The sequence below is a fragment of the Gymnoscopelus braueri genome, assembly GCF_963280865.1.
Source record: "Gymnoscopelus braueri genome assembly, chromosome: 12".
Lineage (NCBI taxonomy): Eukaryota > Metazoa > Chordata > Actinopteri > Myctophiformes > Myctophidae > Gymnoscopelus > Gymnoscopelus braueri.
This window is the reverse complement of record NC_137614.1, coordinates 37461327-37485448: the sequence shown is the minus strand read 5'-3', so window position 1 is coordinate 37485448 and position 24122 is coordinate 37461327. Positions and strand designations below refer to the sequence as shown.

The following is a 24122-nucleotide window of genomic DNA, read 5'->3' as shown; positions in this document are numbered from 1 at the left end:
AGGATGAAGATGAGAATTAAATCCAGTGAAAAACTGGCAAAAATGTTGCCGTGAGTGCGAGAGCTCGTTCGCCCGAGAGCTCGTTCGTGAGAGCTCGGTCGGGAGCTAGTTCGCATGCGACCGTCCATCTCGGCGTCTAGACTAGACTATAAAGTAACTAAGTACATTTACTCAAGTACTGTACTTAAAGTAACATTTTGAGGCATTTTCCCATACTTTTACTTCTACTCCACTACATCTCAGAGGCTAATATTGTACTTTTTACTCCACTACAATGATTTGAAAACTTTAGTTACTTTGTAGATTTTGATTATTATTGCAAAACATACATTAACCACTTCAGCCCATATACATTTCAGCCATTTGAAAATAGCCAATCTACAAACTCACAATGCGTTGCATGCTTGTAGATCTGCTATTTTCAAAAGATTTGTATACAATTTACACATTTGAAAACTACTTACTTTTGTACTTTTACTCAAGTAAATTTTTTATACAGGACTTTTACTTGTCTTGTAATTAGAGTAGAGTAGAGTATTTCTACATTGCAGTATTGATACTTTTACTTAAGTAAAACATACATGTGTGCTTTTTCCACCACTGGTTACATTTGACAAAAGCTGCACCCCCCCCCCCCCCAAATGCACACAAACACGTTAACCACTTAAGCATTACATATGAATAGCAAAAGCAGCTGATCTACAAGCTCACAGCACGTTTCATCGTGATGCATTATGAGCTTGTAGAACTGCTATTTTCACTATTTCTGAAACTTTCTGAAAAATGTCATGGACTGATATCACATTGAGAACATACAGACAGTGGATGAAATGAAGTTAGGATTTTGTGCAAAATGTTGACACCTCCAAATAGACAAGGCCTCATGCCTCTGTGATCTTCTATTATATCTATTACATTTGAGGTTTACGTTTACCTAGATATATCAGTATATCATAATGGTTTTTCTAAATCACTTATGCAGTGACAAGCGGTCAACAACAAGTTGGTTAAACTGTGTATGCGTATGTGTGTATGCAATAAAACATTTTTGGGGATTTATCTTCATTTTATCTATAATAATAATAATAAAACACTTTATTTGTATAGCACCTTTCATGACATGAAATGCAGCTCAAAGTGCTTTACAGAGCAAGAATACAATTACAGTTACAACTAATTTAACAATAAAGCAAAAAAGAATTGCAAAAGCATAAAACAACATTACAATAAAAGCAAAGGGCAGTGACTCAGGCAATACAGTGAGGACATGGATAACAACACAGAGATTTAAAAATCTACCAAAAAAATCTGCTAAAAGCAAGAGTGAAGAAGTAGGTCTTGAGCTGTGCTTTAAAGCTATCGACAGAGGCTGCCTGTCTTAGGTCTATGGGAGTTTATTCCACGCTGTCGGTCCGTAGAAGCAGAATGCTGCTTCACCGTGTTTTTTATATTCATTATATATTATATTCATAGTCATTGTGCACCTCGAGCAGGTCAGCACTTGAAGACCTGTGAAATACTGTATATATACAATGTGAAATACTGTATATAAAGAGTATTGTGAATATTATGCACTACTATGCATAAATGTATTGTCTCTCCTTATAATAATAACAATAAAAACAATAAGTTGCAAAGGGCAGTATAAAACTTGACCAGCTTGGCTAAAAACAGCAACCACTGGTTAAATGATACTTTCATATTGAAATAATTTAAAAGCACTGCAAGACACATCACATCACTGACTTCCTTCCTGGCCTGAGTTTACCATGATGCCCCCTGCTATTTCATGGCAAATGTCTTATTTCTCTCTCCTAAAAATATAAATAATGCACAGTAAATAGAGTCCATTTGGTTTGTGTTGTTTCTACTCTCCTCTCATCTACTTCAGGAGAGGAGAATGGAGTGATTCATATGTTTCTTCCCTCCAGAGTTCAACATAGAGTTAGTTACTATTGAGTGAGTGTGATGTCACACAAACCACTGTTTCACTTTTCGCTCTAAACCCGGAAGGATGACATCACCCAGGATGGTGAGGACTTCATCCAAAAAAGACACATCTCATGTGTGACTCTTTTAAGCTACTTAAGAGGTCCCTAGTAGATGCATTTTGCTTGTGAAGTCTCGTCTTTCTCTTCAGGATCGTGTACAGTCTTTTCTCCTTCCTTTGTGGCAAGATCTGCATGGCCACGAACTTCATTAACTCCCTGTCACACAAGTCTTGTTCTACATGGAAAGATGTGGAAACGTTTTGTTAACTTACATGAGGTATTGAATAACAATAATATTAACAAAAAAAATAACATTAAATGAAAGTTGTAAGAGCCAAATGGGTGAAACATGTGTAATGAATTGGTGTGGCCATGGGTGGCGCTGTTGGCTATATACTGTAAGCGTCAAGTACACTGCCATGGGCAGGAGGTTTGACCCGGAAGGGCAATGGTTTTTGACCGCAGGTTACTGCAGCTTACTGCTGTTTGAATCACCACGGCGCAAAATGTTTGTATGAAAAGTTAATCATCTGTCTATGGAACCCAAAAGATACTATTGTGCACGGTGAAGTAAATAAATACATCTTTCTATATGAAGAAATGCCTGCATCGTATCATTGGAACACTGAGACTGATTGGTATCAGATTAAGCAAAGTATCGGCGCGTCAGCCAGGTCTAACTACGGGCTCATCTCCTCAGTAGCTCCGTATGAGACGGGAGCTCCTTTAAAGGTATCATGACATTCATTTTCACTTTTTTTATTTTCAATGTTTTATTTGGGGTTTTATGACCTCAATTACACCCAAAAAACCTGAACTTAGAACATTCAGTGGATTTTCTGTGGTCTGGGGTTTTCTGAATAATTAGGCTGAAAAGTAATCTGAGCTTGGCCCTTCGATCCCGCCCACTCTCCTCCTCGCCCCTCCCCTCCCCTATCCTTTCCTTTGGGGGGGGGCGGAGCAGAGGCGATGATTGACAGGCAAAATCCCTCACCAGCGACACCCGCAGGCAAAGATTTCTTTTTTCATTGCAGTTGAAAAGGCTTTAGAAATGTGAGAGAAAAACACCTGCCATTGATCACTGGAATGGAATTTTCACTTAAACCTTTTTGTACACTTTTGAAGGACCAGGACAAAGACTTTGAATGTGGTGTAAAAGTGAATGTCATTAAACCTTTAATAAAAGTAATGGTAAGGTTTCAAATTCTCCAGATCTGTGCAAATGTGATGTTTGCTCAGCAGCTAAAAAATATCAAATATTTCAAGGGTGGGTTCCATTCTGACCTTCAGCTGTTTTGGTTCCATTCTTGCAGTGAGAGCAGAAGACATCATGCATGGCGTTACCAGGTCTAGTGGTGCAGTTTGCTTGGCACTCTCTCATCTTCTGACAGGGTTTAGTGGAAGAGGACTCTGAGGAGAAGAAACCCTCTTGGCACGGGGTACACATTACGTCATGGTGTGTTGCACCTGTGGTAATCAATACACAAAAACAATACTGTTGTTACATGTGTTACATGACACAAAAGAAAATAAGAAATATGTTGCCTTGAGCTGGCATATATAGACATATAGCCATATAAACACAGCACAGGTTGTTGCAGAACACAGACACTCGTAAAACATTAAACACCAAATTAAAGACAAAATACAAATAAAATGAATGAATATGTAAAAAAAATATATAATAACTTATAGACAGTTAAATAATTCTGGACCAAGATAATTGGACCAAATCATATCTAACAATAAAAAATGTAGGCTACTCAGATCGGGTCCGAGAATGAAGTCTTATCAAATGTGGGCCAGTGGCACAGGTCCTTGAAATGAAAAAAGGTCAATAATCACTGTGCTTAGTGTGATTTGATATCATCAGCTCAAAAGTCAAAATGTCTTTGGGCTGTGTTGAAATACTCACACAAACGAATCAATTAATTTGATTTATAATGTAACCAAGACCAGTGGTGGAAACAGTACTAAAATCTTTTACTTAATTAAAAGTATCAATACTGCAATGTAGAAATACTTACTAGTAAAAGTCCGGAATTAAACATTTACTTCAACTACAACATAATTAGTATAAAAATGAACTTAAAGTACCAAAAAGTAGAAAGTACTCATTAAGCAGAATGACCTATTTCACAAGTTTTCAAATGTATACAAATCTTTTGAAAATAGAAGATCTACCTAGCTCACAATGCTGCATTGTGAGCTTGTAGATCTGCTATTTCCAAATGGTCGAAATGTATATAGGGATGAAGTGGTTAAAGGGATATTTCACTTTCAAAAAAACTTTTGGTCATTCTATCGTCTACTCAGGCCTTAGTGAGCCCCCCAGACCGTTTTTAAGTTGCTTGATTCAGTATTTAGATATTTGATATTCATTTTATCAGACACGCCCCCTTCCTATACAAACCCATTATAACTTCAAACTCCATTTTTAACATGTTAGATTTGTCAAAAACACCCGTCCTTGGTTCTGGTGACTCATCCTGCCCTCCTAATACGCGAGGGGGCCGTGTTTTTTCGATAACTTTTTTCATTTATTTTTAATATTTTTTGGGGAAAAAATAAAAAAAATAAAAAAAAGTTTTTTTGAAAGTGAAATATCCCTTTAATGTATTTTTTGTAATAATAATAATCAAAATCTCCAAAGTAATTATAGTAACTAAGGTTTTCAAATAATTGTAGTGGAGTAAAAAGTACAACAATTTGCCTCTGAGATGTAGTGGAGTAGAATTAAAAGTACTGAAAATTTGAAACACTCCACTAAAGTAAAAAAAACAACTCAAAAGTACAGTAGGCCTACTTGAGTACATGTACTACTTTCCACCACTGACACTTACCTAGCTGTAGTATACAACCCTCGTAGACATATTTATGATTCTGACGTCTTCATCTCGTAGATTGAAGACGTCAGAATCATAAATACGTCTACGAGGGTTGTATACTACAGCTAACACTTACCGATATGTGAGACGCCTTCCCCAGCCTGACACCTGCGGTGTCTGCTGTAATAGCCAGCCTTGCAGCGACAGTCTCTGTTGTGCGTCCTGGTGCACGGCGCGCTCTCCTGCTCGTACACGGTACTGCAGAAGCGGCTGCAGTACTGGCAGCGGTCGATGTAGTTCCAGATCTCCGTGAAGTGGTTCTCCGGACAGGGGCCGCACTCCGTCTTGCTGGTCCTGGAGCAGTGCGCGAGCAGGTACTGTCCCGGGGGACACATGTCGCACAGTTGGGCCTCTCCGGTCACCTCGTCCTTCCGTGTGGGTGGTGGTGGAGTGCCGTTTCCAGCGATGGTGCTGCACAGCAGTAAGATCACCGACACACAGAGGAACTAGGGAAAATACATGGATGAAACATTTAATAAACTTTGGACGGATAATTATTAACTGAAAGGAAAAACAACAAGATCGGCAGGTGTTTAACTAAAATACTTTATATTTAAACCACAAAATAAATAATTAACAGAGCAAATAGTAAATATATAATACACTTCGGGATATTAAATAGGCTTCTCCTGTCCCTATCTCTTTCCCTAACAAACAAAAGAAACAAACAAACAATAATTATTTCATAAGCCCCTCCGAACCCAAACAATTCCCAAGTCCTTTGCAACCCTCAAATCACAAGTTAAACAATACACAATAACACAATGAGTCAGAACGCCACCACGGAGAGTCGCTTAAGGTCCTTTGACACACCGGCGATTATGCTATGCCATGCGAATAAACGACCCGAAAATGCGAAATATTCGGACGGCGAATTAAAACGCCTACCTCAGCTATCGCGGTATAAAATTCATAAAGTCAATTAAGTTATGAATTCGCCACGGAGAAACAATGAATGGAGTCTGCATCCTCAAGTGATCTGGTCATGGTTTTATTGAATAATAAAAATAAAAAGAATAGAAGTGTTTGGGTACACCCAATATGGACCTTGCGAACAGAACCTTGGTATTGGGTACCAATATTATACACTGTAGCTCAAACAGTTTCTATATGGGGAATTTCATAAACAGAATTTGATTACAAAATATCAGAAGGAAAGAAGCCCAAAGCAACTTGTCATTTTACATGGCAACGGCACTGTTTTCGATTGGCAGTGGTGGAAAAAGTACTCACATTTTGTACTAAAATTATCAAAATCATTTGATATCATTTCATTCATAATGTTCCATTGTAGCCTACTCAATTCAATTCAATTTCAATTCAATTCAAAGGGCTTTATTGGCATGAGAAAACATACGTTTACATTGCCAAAGCAGAAAGCATAATACAATACAATACTACTCACGGTATAGCCTGACACTTTTTTAGCAAAACTAAACAATAAAAGTCTGGAGATCGAGGCTACCTGACACTCAACGTGGGACTGTTTGTTTAGCCACCCGTGTAAAACGGTCCGAGACGGCCGCTTTCGTCCGCGGTCCCGAGAATGTCTATTAGCTCCTTATATCCAAACGATCTTCCGCACTGACGATCCACCTACTAAGGTTCTGGGTAAGCCTACCCCATAGGCCTACCCCTTAAACTGTAATCCACCGGAACAGAAACATGGATTTATCTCACCCGCGGCTCCGCAAGAATCCTCTCGGCGACCAGCGGTTCATTCATAAACAAAAATGTGGAATGCCCTATACCAAAAGGAGTAAAGGAGTGTAAAACCCTACTCACTTTCAAAACTGCCCAAAAGATACACCTTCAGGAGGCTGCAATTCGAAAATGGCCCCTGTCAAAGTCTTAACCTTAACCTAACTATACTTGGCAGCAGCTCAATCTTAAGTTTAAATGTTGTCTTAAACTGTAATGTCATATGGCCCGGCGCCACGTTTCAAATTGTGCCCCCTCAGTTTATTTTTTTTGGGGGGGGGATGACATTTTATTTTTTTATAATTATTTTTTTTATAAAAAAATCGGTAAAATCAGGCAAAAATAAGAATTAAATAACATAAGCCTAACCTAACCCTAACCCTAAACCCGAAATAAAGTAACAAAAAAATGCGCAAAAACGGCCACAATCCGCGCAATTAACCGCAAACGGGTCCGCAAACGGTAGCCGCAACATGCACGCGCGCTGTGCGACTGGTGTGCCCCCCCACAATTTTTAACTGCCCCATCAGTCATTTCATCCTGGCGCCGGCCGCCGGGCCTCTAATACACAGTAGGCTATATCATCTTAGGTCAGAAAACGTCTACTCACCTTATGCAATAGAAAATGCATTTTCTATTATTCGAAGTGCTATTTGTTATAAGCTGCTGCACATTATGGGCTGCTCTGAGTTTATATAGGCTACACTAGTTACACATCCTAGGATGAGTCATTAATTCAGTCATTGTCACACCACACCACCTTTAGCCACCCACGACAATAGTGAAAGACCAGTATGGAATTCGATCAAAATCGTTATGACGATTTAAGAAGACAGGTGACACCAGTTGATGTCAACAGTTATTTCCTCTACATATCAACCCTCGGTCGTGTGCACGTGAAGAAGAACAAACAATAGTGAACTTAGATAATCCTGTTCACTGTGTGGAAATAAGGGATTTACGGGAAACAGATCTAAGAACAGGGAGATAACGTGTGGGTAGCCTGCCTATTATATAAATACGGGGGAAATGGGGAATCCCGGAAAACGGGAGGGTTGACAGCAGCTTTCAATTTCACATAGTCAATTAACATTATTTATTTCAATTCCATTAGACTTCCATTCTGCTAATTGACCTTTTGATAGCCTAATTGATAAAATAGGCATAAATATTTTACTTCACTTTTTAAAACTTAGATTATGGCAAAGGCATGAATGGTAGAATGTTCATTATTGAGCCTTATCAGTCACTCCTACACTACTCATGTAGTTGTTTGGAACTACTATTACTGTTAATGGGAAGACTGATGTCATCAATATGACGTCTCATAAGACTTCAGTCTTGCCCAAGTATGAAACTTCACTTGGAATGTAGGAATTGAGGCATTCTATTTAGTTTGACTCGGTTCCACAGATAAATATTGCAGATCTATAGCAGATCTACAAGCTCACAACGCCTCGCGTTGTGAGCTTGTAGATCGGCTATTTTCAAAATATTTGCCTCTTATTATTTGACAATTCTTTTTCAATTTGACAATTTCCTTTTCTTTTGATGCAGTAATGTTCTTTTTATTTTTTCTTTCTTTTGTTTGAGGTATTAAAAGGTCTTAAAAGTCCTTAAATTGTCACTTCACGATCATCTGGGGATCTCCCAGGTGACAGCAGGTTGAGAACCCCTGCTCTAGACTGGCCTCCATGTAGTAGCAGGGGTTATAATGCACGGTTTCTTACCTGCATGAATTTTCATCAATATGAAGAGAAAGCTGATAATAAATAGGGTACCTTGTTCTTCTATATTATGCACACACACACACACACACACACACACACACACACACACACACACACACACACACACACACAATAGGGATACAATATACTCGGAAATTAAGGCGTGTTGGATTTAATAACAAAAATTTATTGATTAGACCTTAAAATATTAACATTTATGTGCGGCCAAAGATTTTAAATCTGCATTTGAACATAATACTACTTCATACAGTGTACAAACATACTGTCAAAGAACATGGTTATTCTGTGATACAAAGCCATGTATTCACCCTGAGTTCAGATTCATCGTAAGTGTGAACTTGCCATCAGTGGGGTTGTTTGGGAAACCGTCTTCAGGCATTGGAGCAATAATCAAAAATGGCCCATGTTTTTAATGGTCTACTATTATTGCTTTTCACTCTGCACTTTTGCAACCCAATGTCAACAGCCCCACTACAGTATGTCAGCTTGGGTCTTAACTCAAGCTAACCTAGATGAGTCACTTCAGAATCAAACCAAACCGGGGATAACTGTTGTCAAATATCACTTCTTGAACATTTGTCACTGCACTTGCTGCATGTCGTCAAGAGTCCTGCTCTTCACCTCATTCTAGGCTGTTCAAAGAAAGAGCACTTCAAGGTCCACCAATCAGAGCATCCACCATCTCATTGTACTGTTTCTTATGGTGAGGACGAATGAACTGGCCAAATTCTGAAAAATAGTTAAAAACTAAAACCTTCTGGTAAAATGTTTATATTACAGAAAAGGTATCTGCTCAGTGCTCATTCAAATGAAGAACAAAAAAAGGACTTTTCGAAGTTTTCATTTCTCTAAGTTAACAAGCTCACCACTGTGGACTCCATGGTTTCATAGTTTTCTGTATCTTTGTAGTTCTTTATGGCTCGTACGAGCTTGTTGCACTTCTCCGCTCCCAGAACTTTTTTCAATTCGGCCACAAGGAGTTGAGATTCTTTCATTGCAACTGGTTGAACTGTTGCGAGGAAAACACATTCACACAGAATTGTAATGAACTCCACTGAGCGATCGACCAACTCGATAGACAGACATACAGACAGACATTTAGTCCATTTGGAAATTCACTGTGTGCTGTAGAGCACATAATTATGTCCAGCTCATGTTGACTAATGCTCTGACAACTGGGTGGTGCGCAAAGGACCCCCTTCATAAATAAAGAGAAGAATAAGAGAAGTAAACAGAATCCCCAACATGTCTGAGCTTGCGATGCACCAGGCTTCCCCGAGGCATGATTGCCTAGGTGACACCCTCCATTGATGAAGTAAACAAGAATAACAACATGTATTAGTCATTTCAATCCTCTGAGTCAGAAGCCATTACGTTTTCTAATAATAACGTGGTTGTAACAAACTCCCAGGACGCACCTGCACACTGCTTGGGCCTTGGGAACCATTGGTATAAGAAAGGGTAAAAGTTGGAGCGTGGCTTACCACCCTGCTGCAGGAGTTCCTCCTTCTCCTCCTTGGACAGAGAATGATCAGGCTTGTATCCACACCCAGAACCAGTCAATTCCTGGCACTTCTCATCAAACCTCTTTTTGTGATGTGGCCGTATGAACTGGTAGAAACCTGTGACATACAATTTAACAACTTAAGCCCTATCTACTTCATCATACTAGAATGAAATGCCCAAAAGAGGGACAGCAGGTTAAAAATGGTTAACTCTTTAACTGCCAGAGTAATAGTGTAATAGTGTTACGCTACTGCCAGCGAAAACGAGCGATTTTATCAACCTTTGAAAAATCATGGAATATTTTCTGTGAATGGTATCTGCACGCCGATCCCCTCATTACACACACAGTTTACAATTATCCGATAGCGGTAATCCGTTCCATAGTTGTGGCAAGTTGAAAATAGCATGTTTTGCCAAAAATATATAGTGTTAAAACAGGAGCCGAGATAGAGAATTTTTAAACAATAAGTTACCCAGGGAAGTTGACCAAAACTCGTCCTTGGCAGGCTGGGCCATAGCAGAATTTGACAAATTAATTTGTCTATGGCAGGCCGTGTAATTTCATGAGCACCTTCATTCTGACCCCTTGTCCTTTTGTCTAGTGACGTTGAAGTTAATTTGGCCAATGTTTTTTTATAGTATAGTTTGTTGATTACTTTTGCAGCAGTAATGTTCTTTTTCTTTTCTTTCTTTTGTTTGAGGTATTAAAAAGGTCTTAAAAGTCCTTAAATTGTCACTTCACTGTCATCTGGGGGTCCCGACCCACAAGTTGAGAACCCCTGCTCTAGACTGGCCTTCACGTAGCAGGAGTGTAGTGCACGGTTTCTTACCTGCATGAATTTTCAGCAAAATGAAGAGAAAGCTGATAATTAGGGTACCTTGTTCTTCTATATTGTGTACACCACACACACACACACACACACACACACACACACACAGTACACTATAGGGATACAATACTCGGAAATTAAGGCATGTGTTAAATATGAACAAGAAATTTGAACTGGGGAGCCCCCACCCTGCAAGCACTTGGAATTGTAGACATTACATTTAGTTTGACTCAGTTCCACAGATAGTGAAAATATGTGAGCTTGTAGATCGGCTATTTTCACAATGTTTGTCTATTTCTTAAGTAATATTTGACAATTTGGTATTATAAAGGGTCTTAAAAGTCATTAAATTGTAACTTTAGAAATGTGCCGATACCCTGTATGCACTTATATGTAGGCCTATGTTGGTTTGTTTACTGTTGAGTGAGAAAACAATGTTGCACATTAAGCTAATTATGTGGGGACCCACCAAAATAATTTGGGGACCCCCAGTTTGGGAACCACTGCAGTCGGTTATAAGCAACCTACTTGCATTTTCACAACCACCTACTTTGCTGGGACACCTGGTGACTGTTATTGCTATGGATACCACCAACGCCTCTCCATACTGAACAAAGCGTCAAAGAGGCTTTACATGAGAAAGAATACATGATTTGAAAATGCATGGTACATCATTAGCAGAACAAAATTTTAATAGGGGCATAAACTACTCATTTATGCCCCTATGACTGGCTGGTCACAGGTTTTGTAGACTGGAGGAGCCAGCCGTATCGAAGGTCTTGAAGGGCGTATCCAAAGCCAAAATAACATTGAGGTGTCCACAATGTTTAGGTGCCCACTCTTCCGGTTACCGTTCGAATAACCGTTGCACGTCTACAACAAAGTCCTGTTACTCAGTCAATGTTTAATCAATTTTGTGTCATAAACCAGTATGTAACCTCTGCAGTCAGTGTAGGCAGGGTTCCCCAATTACTATTCCCCAAGGGCCAAATTATGTCTCTGGTACCAAGCCGAGGGCCAGGGGCATAAATCGTGCACAGTTTACTTTTTTATTCGTTTTTTTTTCTCTAATCGAGCTAATTTGACAATGTGTTATTTTAGGCCTGGGATTCTTAAATCCTGTGTTGAGGGTCACACAAGGAAAAAATGCACTCTGGAAACAAAATAAGTCTTGAAAAGTAATTAATTAAGATTAACAGCAGCCAGTTGTACATACTGAAAATCAAAATAAGTCCAGAATCAACAATTTACTTACATATGTGTTTGTTAGTCTGCTTGAACAGTAATACAGATATTATTTCTTTTCAAAAAAATTATGACAGGAGTCGTCGCGGGCCGGACAGTTGCCTCTCGCGGGCCGCCTATTGGGAACCCTGGTGTAGGGACAGCGGATGTCTCTGTGTCTACTGACGGTGAACAGTATAGGAGTACTGCTAAGTGTCTGTTGGGTGCTCCCAAAAGTAGGCATCGACAGAGGGGGCAGTCTCTCACTTCTGCCTTCATCCACAGTATCTGCCATGCATCTCAACTGGAGCACTGTCCGACAGCCCACGGAAAGAGGTGAAAGGGGGCATTAGAATGTTCTCAGAGTTCTCAGTATGTTTGCCCCCACGGCAGCCGTTGTGGTCCTGTGCCTCGCAGGTCACCATGCAGGTTCTTTCAAGGCCGTCTTGAGAACGAGGCAGGCTCAGAGGTGTAGCGGTTGCTCTGAAGGCCCCTAGTCATGGGGGGTGTGTGTCAAGAATCCCAGCTGAGCTCCTGGGCTCCGTCGGCCGTCTCGCCGAGGGAGCTGATTTCCCACTACAAAATTAGGATTGAGAAAGTAAAACGTGTCATGACTTGTTAGATTACAAGTAATCTCTCAAGACAGATTCAGTTCAGCAGAGATAACATTATATTAAAAAACGTAGTTGGACATCATATACATTATATAATGTATTAACATACATATACACACACACATACATATATATATAGATATATATATATTGTTTTTTAATGACTTCGAATCAACAGAACAAGGTCGAGTAAAAAACACTAAACCTGCACACTCACAACTTTTGTGCACGCTGTGCCCAACTATTCAATTAGATCCACTGAGCTGTAAATCCATTTCAATGTGAACTATACCACAGCAGCTAAATAAACTATGGCTTTCTAGACATTGGTATTTTTTTCTTGGTAATTGTGCAAATCAGAGATTATCAAAACGTTTGTATGCATCAGTCCCCAATTAAAAAATATATATAAATTGAACAGGGTATGCATTATGAAATCCGCAGCATCATTGCCTACCTGTGCATCATCCAGGGAGGTCAGCTCAGATTCTGATAACGGCTGGATATCGGACATTGCACTTTGTTCGCTGCTGGAACTTGAGACTTCCTTTGAAAAAAAAAAAAAAAGGACTATGTTTGAGATATCTTGCTGCTACACTGAATAGAAACACTTTTAAATATGTAAAGTATAAGTTACCTGTTGATCACTTTGACATGGACTCTCTTCTCCAGTTTCTGAGTCTGTCATCTCCCAAGACACTTCCCAAGACATCTCTGACACACCACTTTGACTGGCATCACCACCTGCCTGTATAACAATAGAAGATCCCATGTATTAGTTACAGAGCTATAACACTATGTATGTATAGAGAGAGAGAGACCCCCCCCCCCCCCCCTTCTCATTGAATTCAACATTTTAACGTTTCTTTGTTTACAAACTTGCTGGCCAATGCTTTCATCTGTCAAAGTTTCCTCAATGGGGCACTGTGCAGCTGTGTCACTCTGGCACCCACTCTTTCTGTCTTTCCACTGGAAAAGCTTCCTGTCCAATGATTTGCCCATATCCTTCCATTTAGACAAAGACGAACGGGGGGACATGCAGACTCCAATTCCGGAAAGTTGATGAATGCACCATTTCGTGGCTCCTCCATGTCTCAGTACAAGTGTGTTGCGGTACATTGGGGCACTCATGGAAATTTCACGTGATCTTAAGAGGGTTGCACCAGCCATAGCCATTGTGCTGGATTGGTTTGTCCTTATGCGTTTTTGTCGTGATGTGAGCCCCTGTACATTTAGTGTTTCATCATAGACGGTGCCAGCGCATTCCAAGAACTTTAAAAAAATGGGTGCGTTTGCCCTCCACTCAGCTATCAAATTGTCCCACTTGAAGTCATTCAGAGCTTGTGGAGTTGTTTGCCTTAATACAGAGTTGAACGATGAACGACACAGTGTCTTACACTCTTTCTTCAAAAGTTGAAGAACTTTATCCACCACTACATCCACGCCACATACAGCCATCACTGACTTTGGGAGGCTTTCATATTTCCCTCTAATAAGAAGTTCTCCAAGCTGTTCCAATGGCCCACGTAGGATGCGGCTTGTAGTATGGCTTGTAGTATTCGTATTTGGAGTAATCTTTTGAACCTGTGGACAATGACATATCAATTATTATCAGCAGTCTTCGAATTATTTACGGCTGCAACTACAAATCTTTTTTGTATCTGTGTGTGGGGATTTGTCATAGAGGGAAAACAAAGAGGGCATCAATGACTATATACATCCCTGGGGGACCACAGTCTATCACGTTTATAGGGTTTAAGTCAGTAAACTATTGCACATTTAATATTTCTGAATATATACAATACATATTTTTCATTTAGAAAACATGTACCTTGAGTATTTTTCGTTTGATAAGTCGTTGCTTTCGCTGCATCCTTGATGGTCTCATTATAGAGGGTGACATGTTTTGTGTGGAGGTGCTTTGGATGGGCTGTGGGACAGCAGCAGGTGTTGGGATGGGTTTAACAATGTTTTGGACAGTCACTGGCCGCACAGCTGGTGTTGGAATGGGTTGTGTGGATTTGCGAGGCTCTTGGCGCTCTATGGCGAGTCTTCGTACAGCAGACTAAGAAAAGTAAATTGTTAAGTAAGTAATCAATTCATACAGATGTTCTTTTGTCCACTCTGGTATTCTTGAGGAAGTCAAAAGGTGTTGGCCTGTTGTGTAAACAATAAACATGCTCCCCATCCCTTCACCAGCTAAAATACAAAAATTAATTTAAAAAGGGATGGTTCACCCAAAAAAATATTTTATTTCTATCGATTAGTCACCCCATGGAGACTTGAATTCATGGATATCTTTTTGTTTTTGTCACATTCCTACGCCAATAATTTGATGACCAGTGGACCAGTAGGCAGCGGTTCCGGTAGGTGACACAAAGGAGACTCTTTGTGTCTACTACCGGAAACCGCTGCCGGTCATTCAAGTCTCCATGGGGTGACTAATCAATAGAAAAAAAGTCATTTTGGGGGTGAACTATCCCTTTAAAGGCAGTGATAACCTAATAAACTAATGTATACAATATTTCCCCCCATAATGACCTCTCAACCTCTGTTGACATTTCTTTGTATTAATAAATCAAAGACCAAACAAAAGTGATAAATTAACATTTGGGGTAGGTATATTGTACAATGGAACATATGAATGTCACACTTTGAATACAGACTAACCTTTACAGTGTCAGGAGAAAAGGGTACAATAGCTATAGGCTTTCCAGTCTGTTTCTGGGATGCTGGCTGAGACACCAATGAAAAGACTGGTTCTTCTTTAATCTGAAAATAACATGCCATTGGAATCAACATTTAACCATGATAAGGCTAGCAAATACAGTTTAACCACTTATGTCCTATGTACTTATGCATGTCGTATGACATGGAGCAAAAAACAGCAGATCTACAAGCTCACAATGCGCCTCAGCGCTATGTGTTGAGAGCTTGTAGATCACCTATTTTTGACTGGGAGATTTACTGTAGAGGGGGAAAAAAGAGCAGACCAAGTATGAATGTCACACTTTGAATACAGACTAACCTTTACAGTGTCAGGAGAAAAGGGTACAATAGCTATAGGCTTTCCAGTCTGTTTCTGGGATGCTGGCTGAGACACCAATGAAAAGACTGGTTCTTCTTTAATCTGAAAATAACATGCCATTGGAATCAACATTTAACCATGATAAGGCTAGAAAATACAGTTTAACCACTTACGTCCTATGTACTTATGCATGTCGTATGACATCTGGCAAAAAAAAACTGCCGATCTACAAGCTCACAATGCGTCTCAGCGCTATGCGCTGTGAGCTTGTAGATCACCCATTTTTGACTGGGAGATTTGTTGTGGAGGGAAAAAGAGCAGACCAAGTACTGAGCTAAGGGTTAGGTTTAAGTATTGAGAGTTTGAGTGGTTAAATGTTTGAAATACAATACATTAACAAAAATATCTATTTACACAACACTGATGCTAGTGCTGTCAAAAGAGTATGAAATCAAAGAAGAAGTTTAATATGCAACACAATGTTATACAATTACATGCAGCTTAAAAAAAAAAAAGTAGGCATCGACAGAGGGGGCAGTCTCTCACTTCTGCCTTCATCCACAGTATCTGCCATGCATCTCAACTGGAGCACTGTCCGACAGCCCACGGAAAGAGGTGAAAGGGGGCATTAGAATGTTCTCAGAGTTCTCAGTATGTTTGCCCCCACGGCAGCCGTTGTGGTCCTGTGCCTCGCAGGTCACCATGCAGGTTCTTTCAAGGCCGTCTTGAGAACGAGGCAGGCTCAGAGGTGTAGCGGTTGCTCTGAAGGCCCCTAGTCATGGGGGGTGTGTGTCAAGAATCCCAGCTGAGCTCCTGGGCTCCGTCGGCCGTCTCGCCGAGGGAGCTGATTTCCCACTACAAAATTAGGATTGAGAAAGTAAAACGTGTCATGACTTGTTAGATTACAAGTAATCTCTCAAGACAGATTCAGTTCAGCAGAGATAACATTATATTAAAAAACGTAGTTGGACATCATATACATTATATAATGTATTAACATACATATACACACACACATACATATATATATAGATATATATATATTGTTTTTTAATGACTTCGAATCAACAGAACAAGGTCGAGTAAAAAACACTAAACCTGCACACTCACAACTTTTGTGCACGCTGTGCCCAACTATTCAATTAGATCCACTGAGCTGTAAATCCATTTCAATGTGAACTATACCACAGCAGCTAAATAAACTATGGCTTTCTAGACATTGGTATTTTTTTCTTGGTAATTGTGCAAATCAGAGATTATCAAAACGTTTGTATGCATCAGTCCCCAATTAAAAAATATATATAAATTGAACAGGGTATGCATTATGAAATCCGCAGCATCATTGCCTACCTGTGCATCATCCAGGGAGGTCAGCTCAGATTCTGATAACGGCTGGATATCGGACATTGCACTTTGTTCGCTGCTGGAACTTGAGACTTCCTTTGAAAAAAAAAAAAAAAGGACTATGTTTGAGATATCTTGCTGCTACACTGAATAGAAACACTTTTAAATATGTAAAGTATAAGTTACCTGTTGATCACTTTGACATGGACTCTCTTCTCCAGTTTCTGAGTCTGTCATCTCCCAAGACACTTCCCAAGACATCTCTGACACACCACTTTGACTGGCATCACCACCTGCCTGTATAACAATAGAAGATCCCATGTATTAGTTACAGAGCTATAACACTATGTATGTATAGAGAGAGAGAGACCCCCCCCCCCCCCTTCTCATTGAATTCAACATTTTAACGTTTCTTTGTTTACAAACTTGCTGGCCAATGCTTTCATCTGTCAAAGTTTCCTCAATGGGGCACTGTGCAGCTGTGTCACTCTGGCACCCACTCTTTCTGTCTTTCCACTGGAAAAGCTTCCTGTCCAATGATTTGCCCATATCCTTCCATTTAGACAAAGACGAACGGGGGGACATGCAGACTCCAATTCCGGAAAGTTGATGAATGCACCATTTCGTGGCTCCTCCATGTCTCAGTACAAGTGTGTTGCGGTACATTGGGGCACTCATGGAAATTTCACGTGATCTTAAGAGGGTTGCACCAGCCATAGCCATTGTGCTGGATTGGTTTGTCCTTATGCGTTTTTGTCGTGATGTGAGCCCCTGTACATTTAGTGTTTCATCATAGACGGTGCCAGCGCATTCCAAGAACTTTAAAAAAATGGGTGCGTTTGCCCTCCACTCAGCTATCAAATTGTCCCACTTGAAGTCATTCAGAGCTTGTGGAGTTGTTTGCCTTAATACAGAGTTGAACGATGAACGACACAGTGTCTTACACTCTTTCTTCAAAAGTTGAAGAACTTTATCCACCACTACATCCACGCCACATACAGCCATCACTGACTTTGGGAGGCTTTCATATTTCCCTCTAATAAGAAGTTCTCCAAGCTGTTCCAATGGCCCACGTAGGATGCGGCTTGTAGTATGGCTTGTAGTATTCGTATTTGGAGTAATCTTTTGAACCTGTGGACAATGACATATCAATTATTATCAGCAGTCTTCGAATTATTTACGGCTGCAACTACAAATCTTTTTTGTATCTGTGTGTGGGGATTTGTCATAGAGGGAAAACAAAGAGGGCATCAATGACTATATACATCCCTGGGGGACCACAGTCTATCACGTTTATAGGGTTTAAGTCAGTAAACTATTGCACATTTAATATTTCTGAATATATACAATACATATTTTTCATTTAGAAAACATGTACCTTGAGTATTTTTCGTTTGATAAGTCGTTGCTTTCGCTGCATCCTTGATGGTCTCATTATAGAGGGTGACATGTTTTGTGTGGAGGTGCTTTGGATGGGCTGTGGGACAGCAGCAGGTGTTGGGATGGGTTTAACAATGTTTTGGACAGTCACTGGCCGCACAGCTGGTGTTGGAATGGGTTGTGTGGATTTGCGAGGCTCTTGGCGCTCTATGGCGAGTCTTCGTACAGCAGACTAAGAAAAGTAAATTGTTAAGTAAGTAATCAATTCATACAGATGTTCTTTTGTCCACTCTGGTATTCTTGAGGAAGTCAAAAGGTGTTGGCCTGTTGTGTAAACAATAAACATGCTCCCCATCCCTTCACCAGCTAAAATACAAAAATTAATTAAAAAAGGGTTCACCCAAAAAAATATTTTATTTCTATCGATTAGTCACCCCATGGAGACTTGAATTCATGGATATCTTTTTGTTTTTGTCACATTCCTACGCCAATAATTTGATGACCAGTGGACCAGTAGGCAGCGGTTCCGGTAGGTGACACAAAGGAGACTCAATCAATACAAAAAAAGTCATTTTGGGGGTGAACTATCCCTTTAAAGGCAGTGATAACCTAATAAACTAATGTATACAATATTTCCCCCCATAATGACCTCTCAACCTCTGTTGACATTTCTTTGTATTAATAAATCAAAGACCAAACAAAAGTGACAAATTAACATTTGGGGTAGGTATATTGTACAATGGAACATATGAATGTCACACTTTGAATACAGACTAACCTTCACAGTGTCAGGAGAAAAGGGTACAATAGCTATAGGCTTTCCAGTCTGTTTCTGGGATGCTGGCTGAGACACCAATGAAAAGACTGGTTCTTCTTTAATCTGAAAATAACATGCCATTGGAATCAACATTTAACCATGATAAGGCTAGCAAATACAGTTTAACCACTTATGTCCTATGTACTTATGCATGTCGTATGACATGGAGCAAAAAACAGCAGATCTACAAGCTCACAATGCGCCTCAGCGCTATGTGTTGAGAGCTTGTAGATCACCTATTTTTGACTGGGAGATTTACTGTAGAGGGGGAAAAAAGAGCAGACCAAGTATGAATGTCACTTTGAATACAGACTAACCTTTACAGTGTCAGGAGAAAAGGGTACAATAGCTATAGGCTTTCCAGTCTGTTTCTGGGATGCTGGCTGAGACACCAATGAAAAGACTGGTTCTTCTTTAATCTGAAAATAACATGCCATTGGAATCAACATTTAACCATGATAAGGCTAGAAAATACAGTTTAACCACTTACGTCCTATGTACTTATGCATGTCGTATGACATCTGGCAAAAAAAAACTGCCGATCTACAAGCTCACAATGCGTCTCAGCGCTATGCGCTGTGAGCTTGTAGATCACCCATTTTTGACTGGGAGATTTGTTGTGGAGGGAAAAAGAGCAGACCAAGTACTGAGCTAAGGGTTAGGTTTAAGTATTGAGAGTTTGAGTGGTTAAATGTTTGAAATACAATACATTAACAAAAATATCTATTTACACAACACTGATGCTAGTGCTGTCAAAAGAGTATGAAATCAAAGAAGAAGTTTAATATGCAACACAATGTTATACAATTACATGCAGCTTCATGTCTCTCTCTCAGCTAGGGGGTCCTTGGCCTGGAAAATGTTAGAGACCCCTGCTGGTGAAAAAATTACTTTAAGGCAGTGATAACCTAATAAAGTATTTATATGCTGTATCTCTGCTGTCGGGCAGAAACCAGCCAACACCAAAATGTTCATTTTTCTGGAAATGACAAAATCAAAAAGTGGAAGTTAGGAGGTTTTGTTCATCATTGATAAGAACAGCTGAATGGACCTCCTAGCTCACAATGAGGTTTGGATGTCAAAAGGGGGTGGAGCCTGGAGATAGCTAAACCAGCTAACTCCACCCCCCTTTGGTGGAGTTAGCTGGTTTAGCAGAAAGTTTGAGGATCCAATGGAGTTAGCTGGTTTTGTCAGAGGCACTTTTTAATACTTTATTGGTTCAATATTTTTTTTTATCAACACACAGACGTAAAGGGTGTTCAATAGCACTGATTTATGGAAAAAATGCAAAAGCGGAAAAATGGAGTTAGCTGGTTTCTGCCCGACAGCAACGATATACAATATTTCCCCCCATAAAAACCTCTCAACCTCTACAGTATGTTGATATTTATTTTTTATTAATAAATCAAAGTCCAAACAAGAGTGACAAATTAACATTTGTGGTAGGTATATTGTACAATGAATGGAACATAATGAATGTCACATTTTGAATACAGACTAACCTTCACAGTGTCAGGAGAAAAGGGTACAATAGCTATAGGCTTTCCAGTCTGTTTCTGCAATGCTGGCTGAGACACCAATGGAAAGACTGGTTCTTCTTTAATCTGAAAATAACATGCCATTGGAATTAACATTTAACCATAATAAGGCTAGAAAATGTAGTTTAACCACTCATGTCCTATGCACTTATGCATGTCGTATGACATGGAGCAAAAAACAGCAGATCTACAAGCTCACAATGCGCCTCAGCACTATGTGTTGAGAGCTTGTAGATCACCTATTTTTGACTGGGAGATTTACTGTGGAGGGGGAAAAAAGAGCAGACCAAGTACTGAGCCAAAGGTTAGGTTTTAATTTGCCTGCGGGTGTTGCTGTTGAGGGATTTTGCCTGTCAACCATCGCCTCTGCTCCGCCCCCCCAGGGGAGAGAAGGAGAGGGGAGGGGCAGGGAGGAGAGGGGGCGGGATTAATGGACTGTGACGACTGGCACTTTTCTGAGCGTAATTTTTCAGAAAACCCCAGTCCACAGAATGTTCAAAGTTACTTTTTGGGTGTAATTGAGGTCAGAAACCCTAAAATAAATCAACCTGAAAAAAAAAATGAAAAAAAAAAAGTGATGTCATGAAACCTTTAAGTATTGAGAGTTTAAGTGGTTAAATGTCTGAAATAAAATACATTCACAAAAATATTAATTTACACAACACTGATGATAGTGCTGTCAAAAGATTCTATGAAATCAAAGAAGTTTAATATGCAACACAATGTTATACAATTACATATAGCTTCTCTCTCTTTCAGCTCCCCTGCTCTAGCAATGAATACTATCACAACCCAACCTTCACAACAATGGTGTGTTTATCTCTCATATTATATTGTATACACACAAACATACATATATATATATATATATATATATATATATATATATATATATATATATATATATATATAGTATTAAGTGATTCAGCTGGCCAAACAAAATGGATTGACGTGATATTGCACTAGTGTACTGTTTACACCCCAAAGTCATGATTGCTGATTTGGCCATTGAGTCAAATAAATAAATAACTATTTCTACCAAAACGTTAATTTGATTTCAGAATAGCTTCCCAGATGTACTGCACTTACGCTTTGTGGGACTGTATTGTGTTGACTGCATGCTATTTAACATTACAAAAAAACAGAAGAACACACAAACCACCACCCCATACCCATGATTTGCTTTAATGTTTCTCCTCTCTTTTCCAAGTTCCAACACTAAACCAACGCTTTTATTCCTACTTTTTATGTGTACTACAGAATACATTGCATTTAATTTTAAGTCCTTTGCATATGCATTATTTAATGGGCTGTTCTGAAGTTGCTTAAAGAATAAACAAAAAAAACAGCCAAAATAAATTAGATAGCACTTACTTGGATCACAATCTGTTGATCCAACAATTGGATCAACATCTGTCATGACTCATGACCGTCTTGGATTAGCTGTAGTATACAACCCTCGTAGACGTATTTATGATTCTGACGTTTTCAATCTACGAGAGTTGTAGGGTGCACTTCCCATAGTGACCTGGACTTTCTGCACTATGCCCCGTAGACACTCCAAACATTGTACAAAATGAAAATAAAGGCGCTTACCGCCGAGCCCCAAATGTTAGCTGGGTCTACGGGGTAGTAGTGTAATGTAATAATCCATATCTTTCAATAAAGAAGTGTTTTAATGCCGTGTGTGGCCGATTCTGTCGGAAGTTCCCAATGGGCGGTAGTGACGGGAAGTGAGGGGGCGCATCCGGTGAAACCCGGAATTACACTAAATGTAAACAGGAAGTAAACGATGGTGAAAAAATGGCGTTCGGCCACAGACGGCATTAAAACACTTCTTTATTGAAAGATATGGATTATTACATTACACTACTACCCCGTAGACCCAGTTAACATTTGGGGCTCGGCGGTAAGCGCCTTTATTTTCATTTTGTACAATGTTTGGAGTGTCTACGGGGCATAGTGCAGAAAGTCCAGGTCACTATGGGAAGTGCACCCTACAACTCTCGTAGATTGAAAACGTCAGAATCATAAATACGTCTACGAGGGTTGTATACTACAGCTAGTCTTGGATGATCTTCAAAATAGTGTTTGTAGTGTTTTTGGTCAGTGCATCTACATAAACGTTCAGATTTCAGATAAAGTGCTTACCCCATTGTCATGGATGTTAAAATTATGTACGGGCCCCCAGAAGTACCCGTATCTTCCGTATTGTTCAATAAAAGGATTTTAATTCCGATCGGTGGCCATTTTCTCATAGAGTTATAATGCATCAGAGTGCAATACACCTTCCAACCGATAGGGTTATGTAGTTGCAAGCATACGGGGTTAATGGCCACCAATCGGATTAAAATGCTTTTTATTAAACAATATACGGAACATACGGGTACTTCTGAGGGCCCGTACATAATTGTAACATCCATGGCCATGGGGTAAGCACTTTATATTTGAAATCTGAACATTTATGTAGATGTACGGACCAAAAAGGGAGAAAGTGCAAACACTATTTTGAAGATCATCCAAGACTCTCATATAATATATGACAGTCTCGTATCAAGGCCAGCACTTTACTTACCCTTCTTTTTCTGTCATGTGATGGAGATGTTGGGGGTGAGGGTGTCCTACAACGTTTCTGTCTCGCATTATTTTGGTCACATAGTTCTCTGACCACATTTACGATGTTTTCCAGGTTGACTCTGGCGCGATCATACTTCTCCAGTAACTGTTTGCAACATAAGCAAACAGACAGCAGAGCATCCTCCACAACAGGCAGCAGGGTTATGGCTTCCAAAGCAACCTTCAGTTCCTGATTTAACAATAAATTAAATACTTTTCCTTTTTGTCCAAACTTTAAATCGTCCCCACAGACTCTACAAACATTAACATTGCAGAGTTTCCTCAGTGTTGTCGTCGGTTCCAACTTCAGCACCGCGGCGGCAGCCATGTTAAATGAGTCGCCGCCCTCTCCTTCGTCTTCTTGTTTGTCTACCTTTTGTTTCCGGCAGACTGGATGCCTTGCGGCACATTGCTGCCACCCACAGGTCGGGAGTATTTATATTTATATATTTATATTTATACCCGCATTTTGATAACCTACTTTGATTGCCATAGCAATAAATGCTAAAAATGGTCTCTTATCCATGATAATGTTAGGCATAATGTTAGAGCATGTTTTGCAGCGAGCATTCTTGTAGGCTATATTCACTTTTTGCATGCACAGACAGCACAGTGCACAATCACCTCCACCTCCACCTGGACCATGCCCCACATCTTTCACATCGGCCTCATGGTGGGGATTGGGGATACAACTTCCACTTCACGTTTTGGCCATTAACTCTTAGGTCGTTTGTTTGTTTGATTGATTGATTGATTGCATTTTTTGATTGATTGAATACTTTAGAAGTTTGCAGAAAAAAAGCACACGAAAGTACAGTTACAACAAGGTCAGCTAATAGTATTTAAAACCCAAGAAAGCCATATGGCTTGTTTCCATTGGGGTCCGACTCCTTT

At 39.8% G+C, this 24122-nt stretch overlaps 3 protein-coding genes across 15 annotated transcripts in view; all 3 read right to left on the bottom strand.

Annotated features, from left to right (window-relative positions):
- calcrl2 (calcitonin receptor-like 2) overlaps nucleotides 1-24122 on the bottom strand; it is a 218421-nt gene that overhangs the window by 126270 nt on the left and 68029 nt on the right. The window lies entirely within an intron of this gene.
- Nucleotides 160-6428, bottom strand: LOC308096869 (tumor necrosis factor receptor superfamily member 11B-like). Its single transcript, XM_080444360.1, has 4 exons — nucleotides 6345-6428; nucleotides 4956-5325; nucleotides 3276-3458; nucleotides 160-2226 (listed from the first exon to the last, which is right to left on the bottom strand). The coding sequence occupies exons 2-4, from the start codon at nucleotides 5212-5214 to the stop codon at nucleotides 2042-2044; spliced, it is 627 nt and encodes a 208-aa protein (XP_080300486.1). The 5' UTR covers nucleotides 5215-5325; nucleotides 6345-6428; the 3' UTR covers nucleotides 160-2041.
- LOC308096865 (uncharacterized protein) lies at nucleotides 12080-23555 on the bottom strand. Of its 13 annotated transcripts, none has more exons than XR_013934167.1 (16): nucleotides 23188-23555; nucleotides 20577-20678; nucleotides 19392-19946; nucleotides 19036-19137; nucleotides 18256-18489; nucleotides 17304-18008; nucleotides 17064-17174; nucleotides 16884-16973; nucleotides 16080-16388; nucleotides 15534-15635; nucleotides 15176-15277; nucleotides 14337-14570; nucleotides 13385-14089; nucleotides 13143-13253; nucleotides 12963-13052; nucleotides 12080-12467 (listed from the first exon to the last, which is right to left on the bottom strand). XR_013934167.1 is itself a non-coding variant. In XM_080444350.1 (16 exons), the coding sequence occupies exons 9-16, from the start codon at nucleotides 16089-16091 to the stop codon at nucleotides 12405-12407; spliced, it is 1419 nt and encodes a 472-aa protein (XP_080300476.1). In that variant the 5' UTR covers nucleotides 16092-16388; nucleotides 16884-16973; nucleotides 17064-17174; nucleotides 17304-18008; nucleotides 18256-18489; nucleotides 19036-19137; nucleotides 19392-19493; nucleotides 20577-20678; nucleotides 23188-23555; the 3' UTR covers nucleotides 12080-12404. The 13 variants fall into 12 exon arrangements, 7 of the variants coding, with proteins under 7 accessions (XP_080300476.1, XP_080300480.1, XP_080300477.1 ...); XM_080444350.1 differs by having other exon boundaries at nucleotides 19392-19493; XR_013934169.1 differs by having other exon boundaries at nucleotides 15534-16388; nucleotides 17300-18008; nucleotides 19392-19493.

What these genes read in the sequence shown, in the direction of transcription:
- LOC308096865 (XM_080444354.1), bottom strand. Translation starts at nt 15,665, where the DNA reads ATGTTGATTCCAATGGCATGTTATTTTCAGATTAAAGAAGAACCAGTC. An exon ending in TTTCTCCTGACACTGTAAAG is followed by an intron (nt 15,278 to 15,533) that starts GTTAGTCTGTAT and finishes TGTTATTTTCAG; the next exon opens with ATTAAAGAAGAACCAGTCTT. An exon ending in ATGAAAGCATTGGCCAGCAA is followed by an intron (nt 13,254 to 13,384) that starts GTTTGTAAACAA and finishes ATTGTTATACAG; the next exon opens with GCAGGTGGTGATGCCAGTCA.
- LOC308096869 (XM_080444360.1), bottom strand. Translation starts at nt 5,214, where the DNA reads ATGTGTCCCCCGGGACAGTACCTGCTCGCGCACTGCTCCAGGACCAGC. An exon ending in GGAAGGCGTCTCACATATCG is followed by an intron (nt 3,459 to 4,955) that starts GTAAGTGTTAGC and finishes TGATTACCACAG; the next exon opens with GTGCAACACACCATGACGTA. An exon ending in TGGAACCAAAACAGCTGAAG is followed by an intron (nt 2,227 to 3,275) that starts GTCAGAATGGAA and finishes CTTTCCATGTAG; the next exon opens with AACAAGACTTGTGTGACAGG.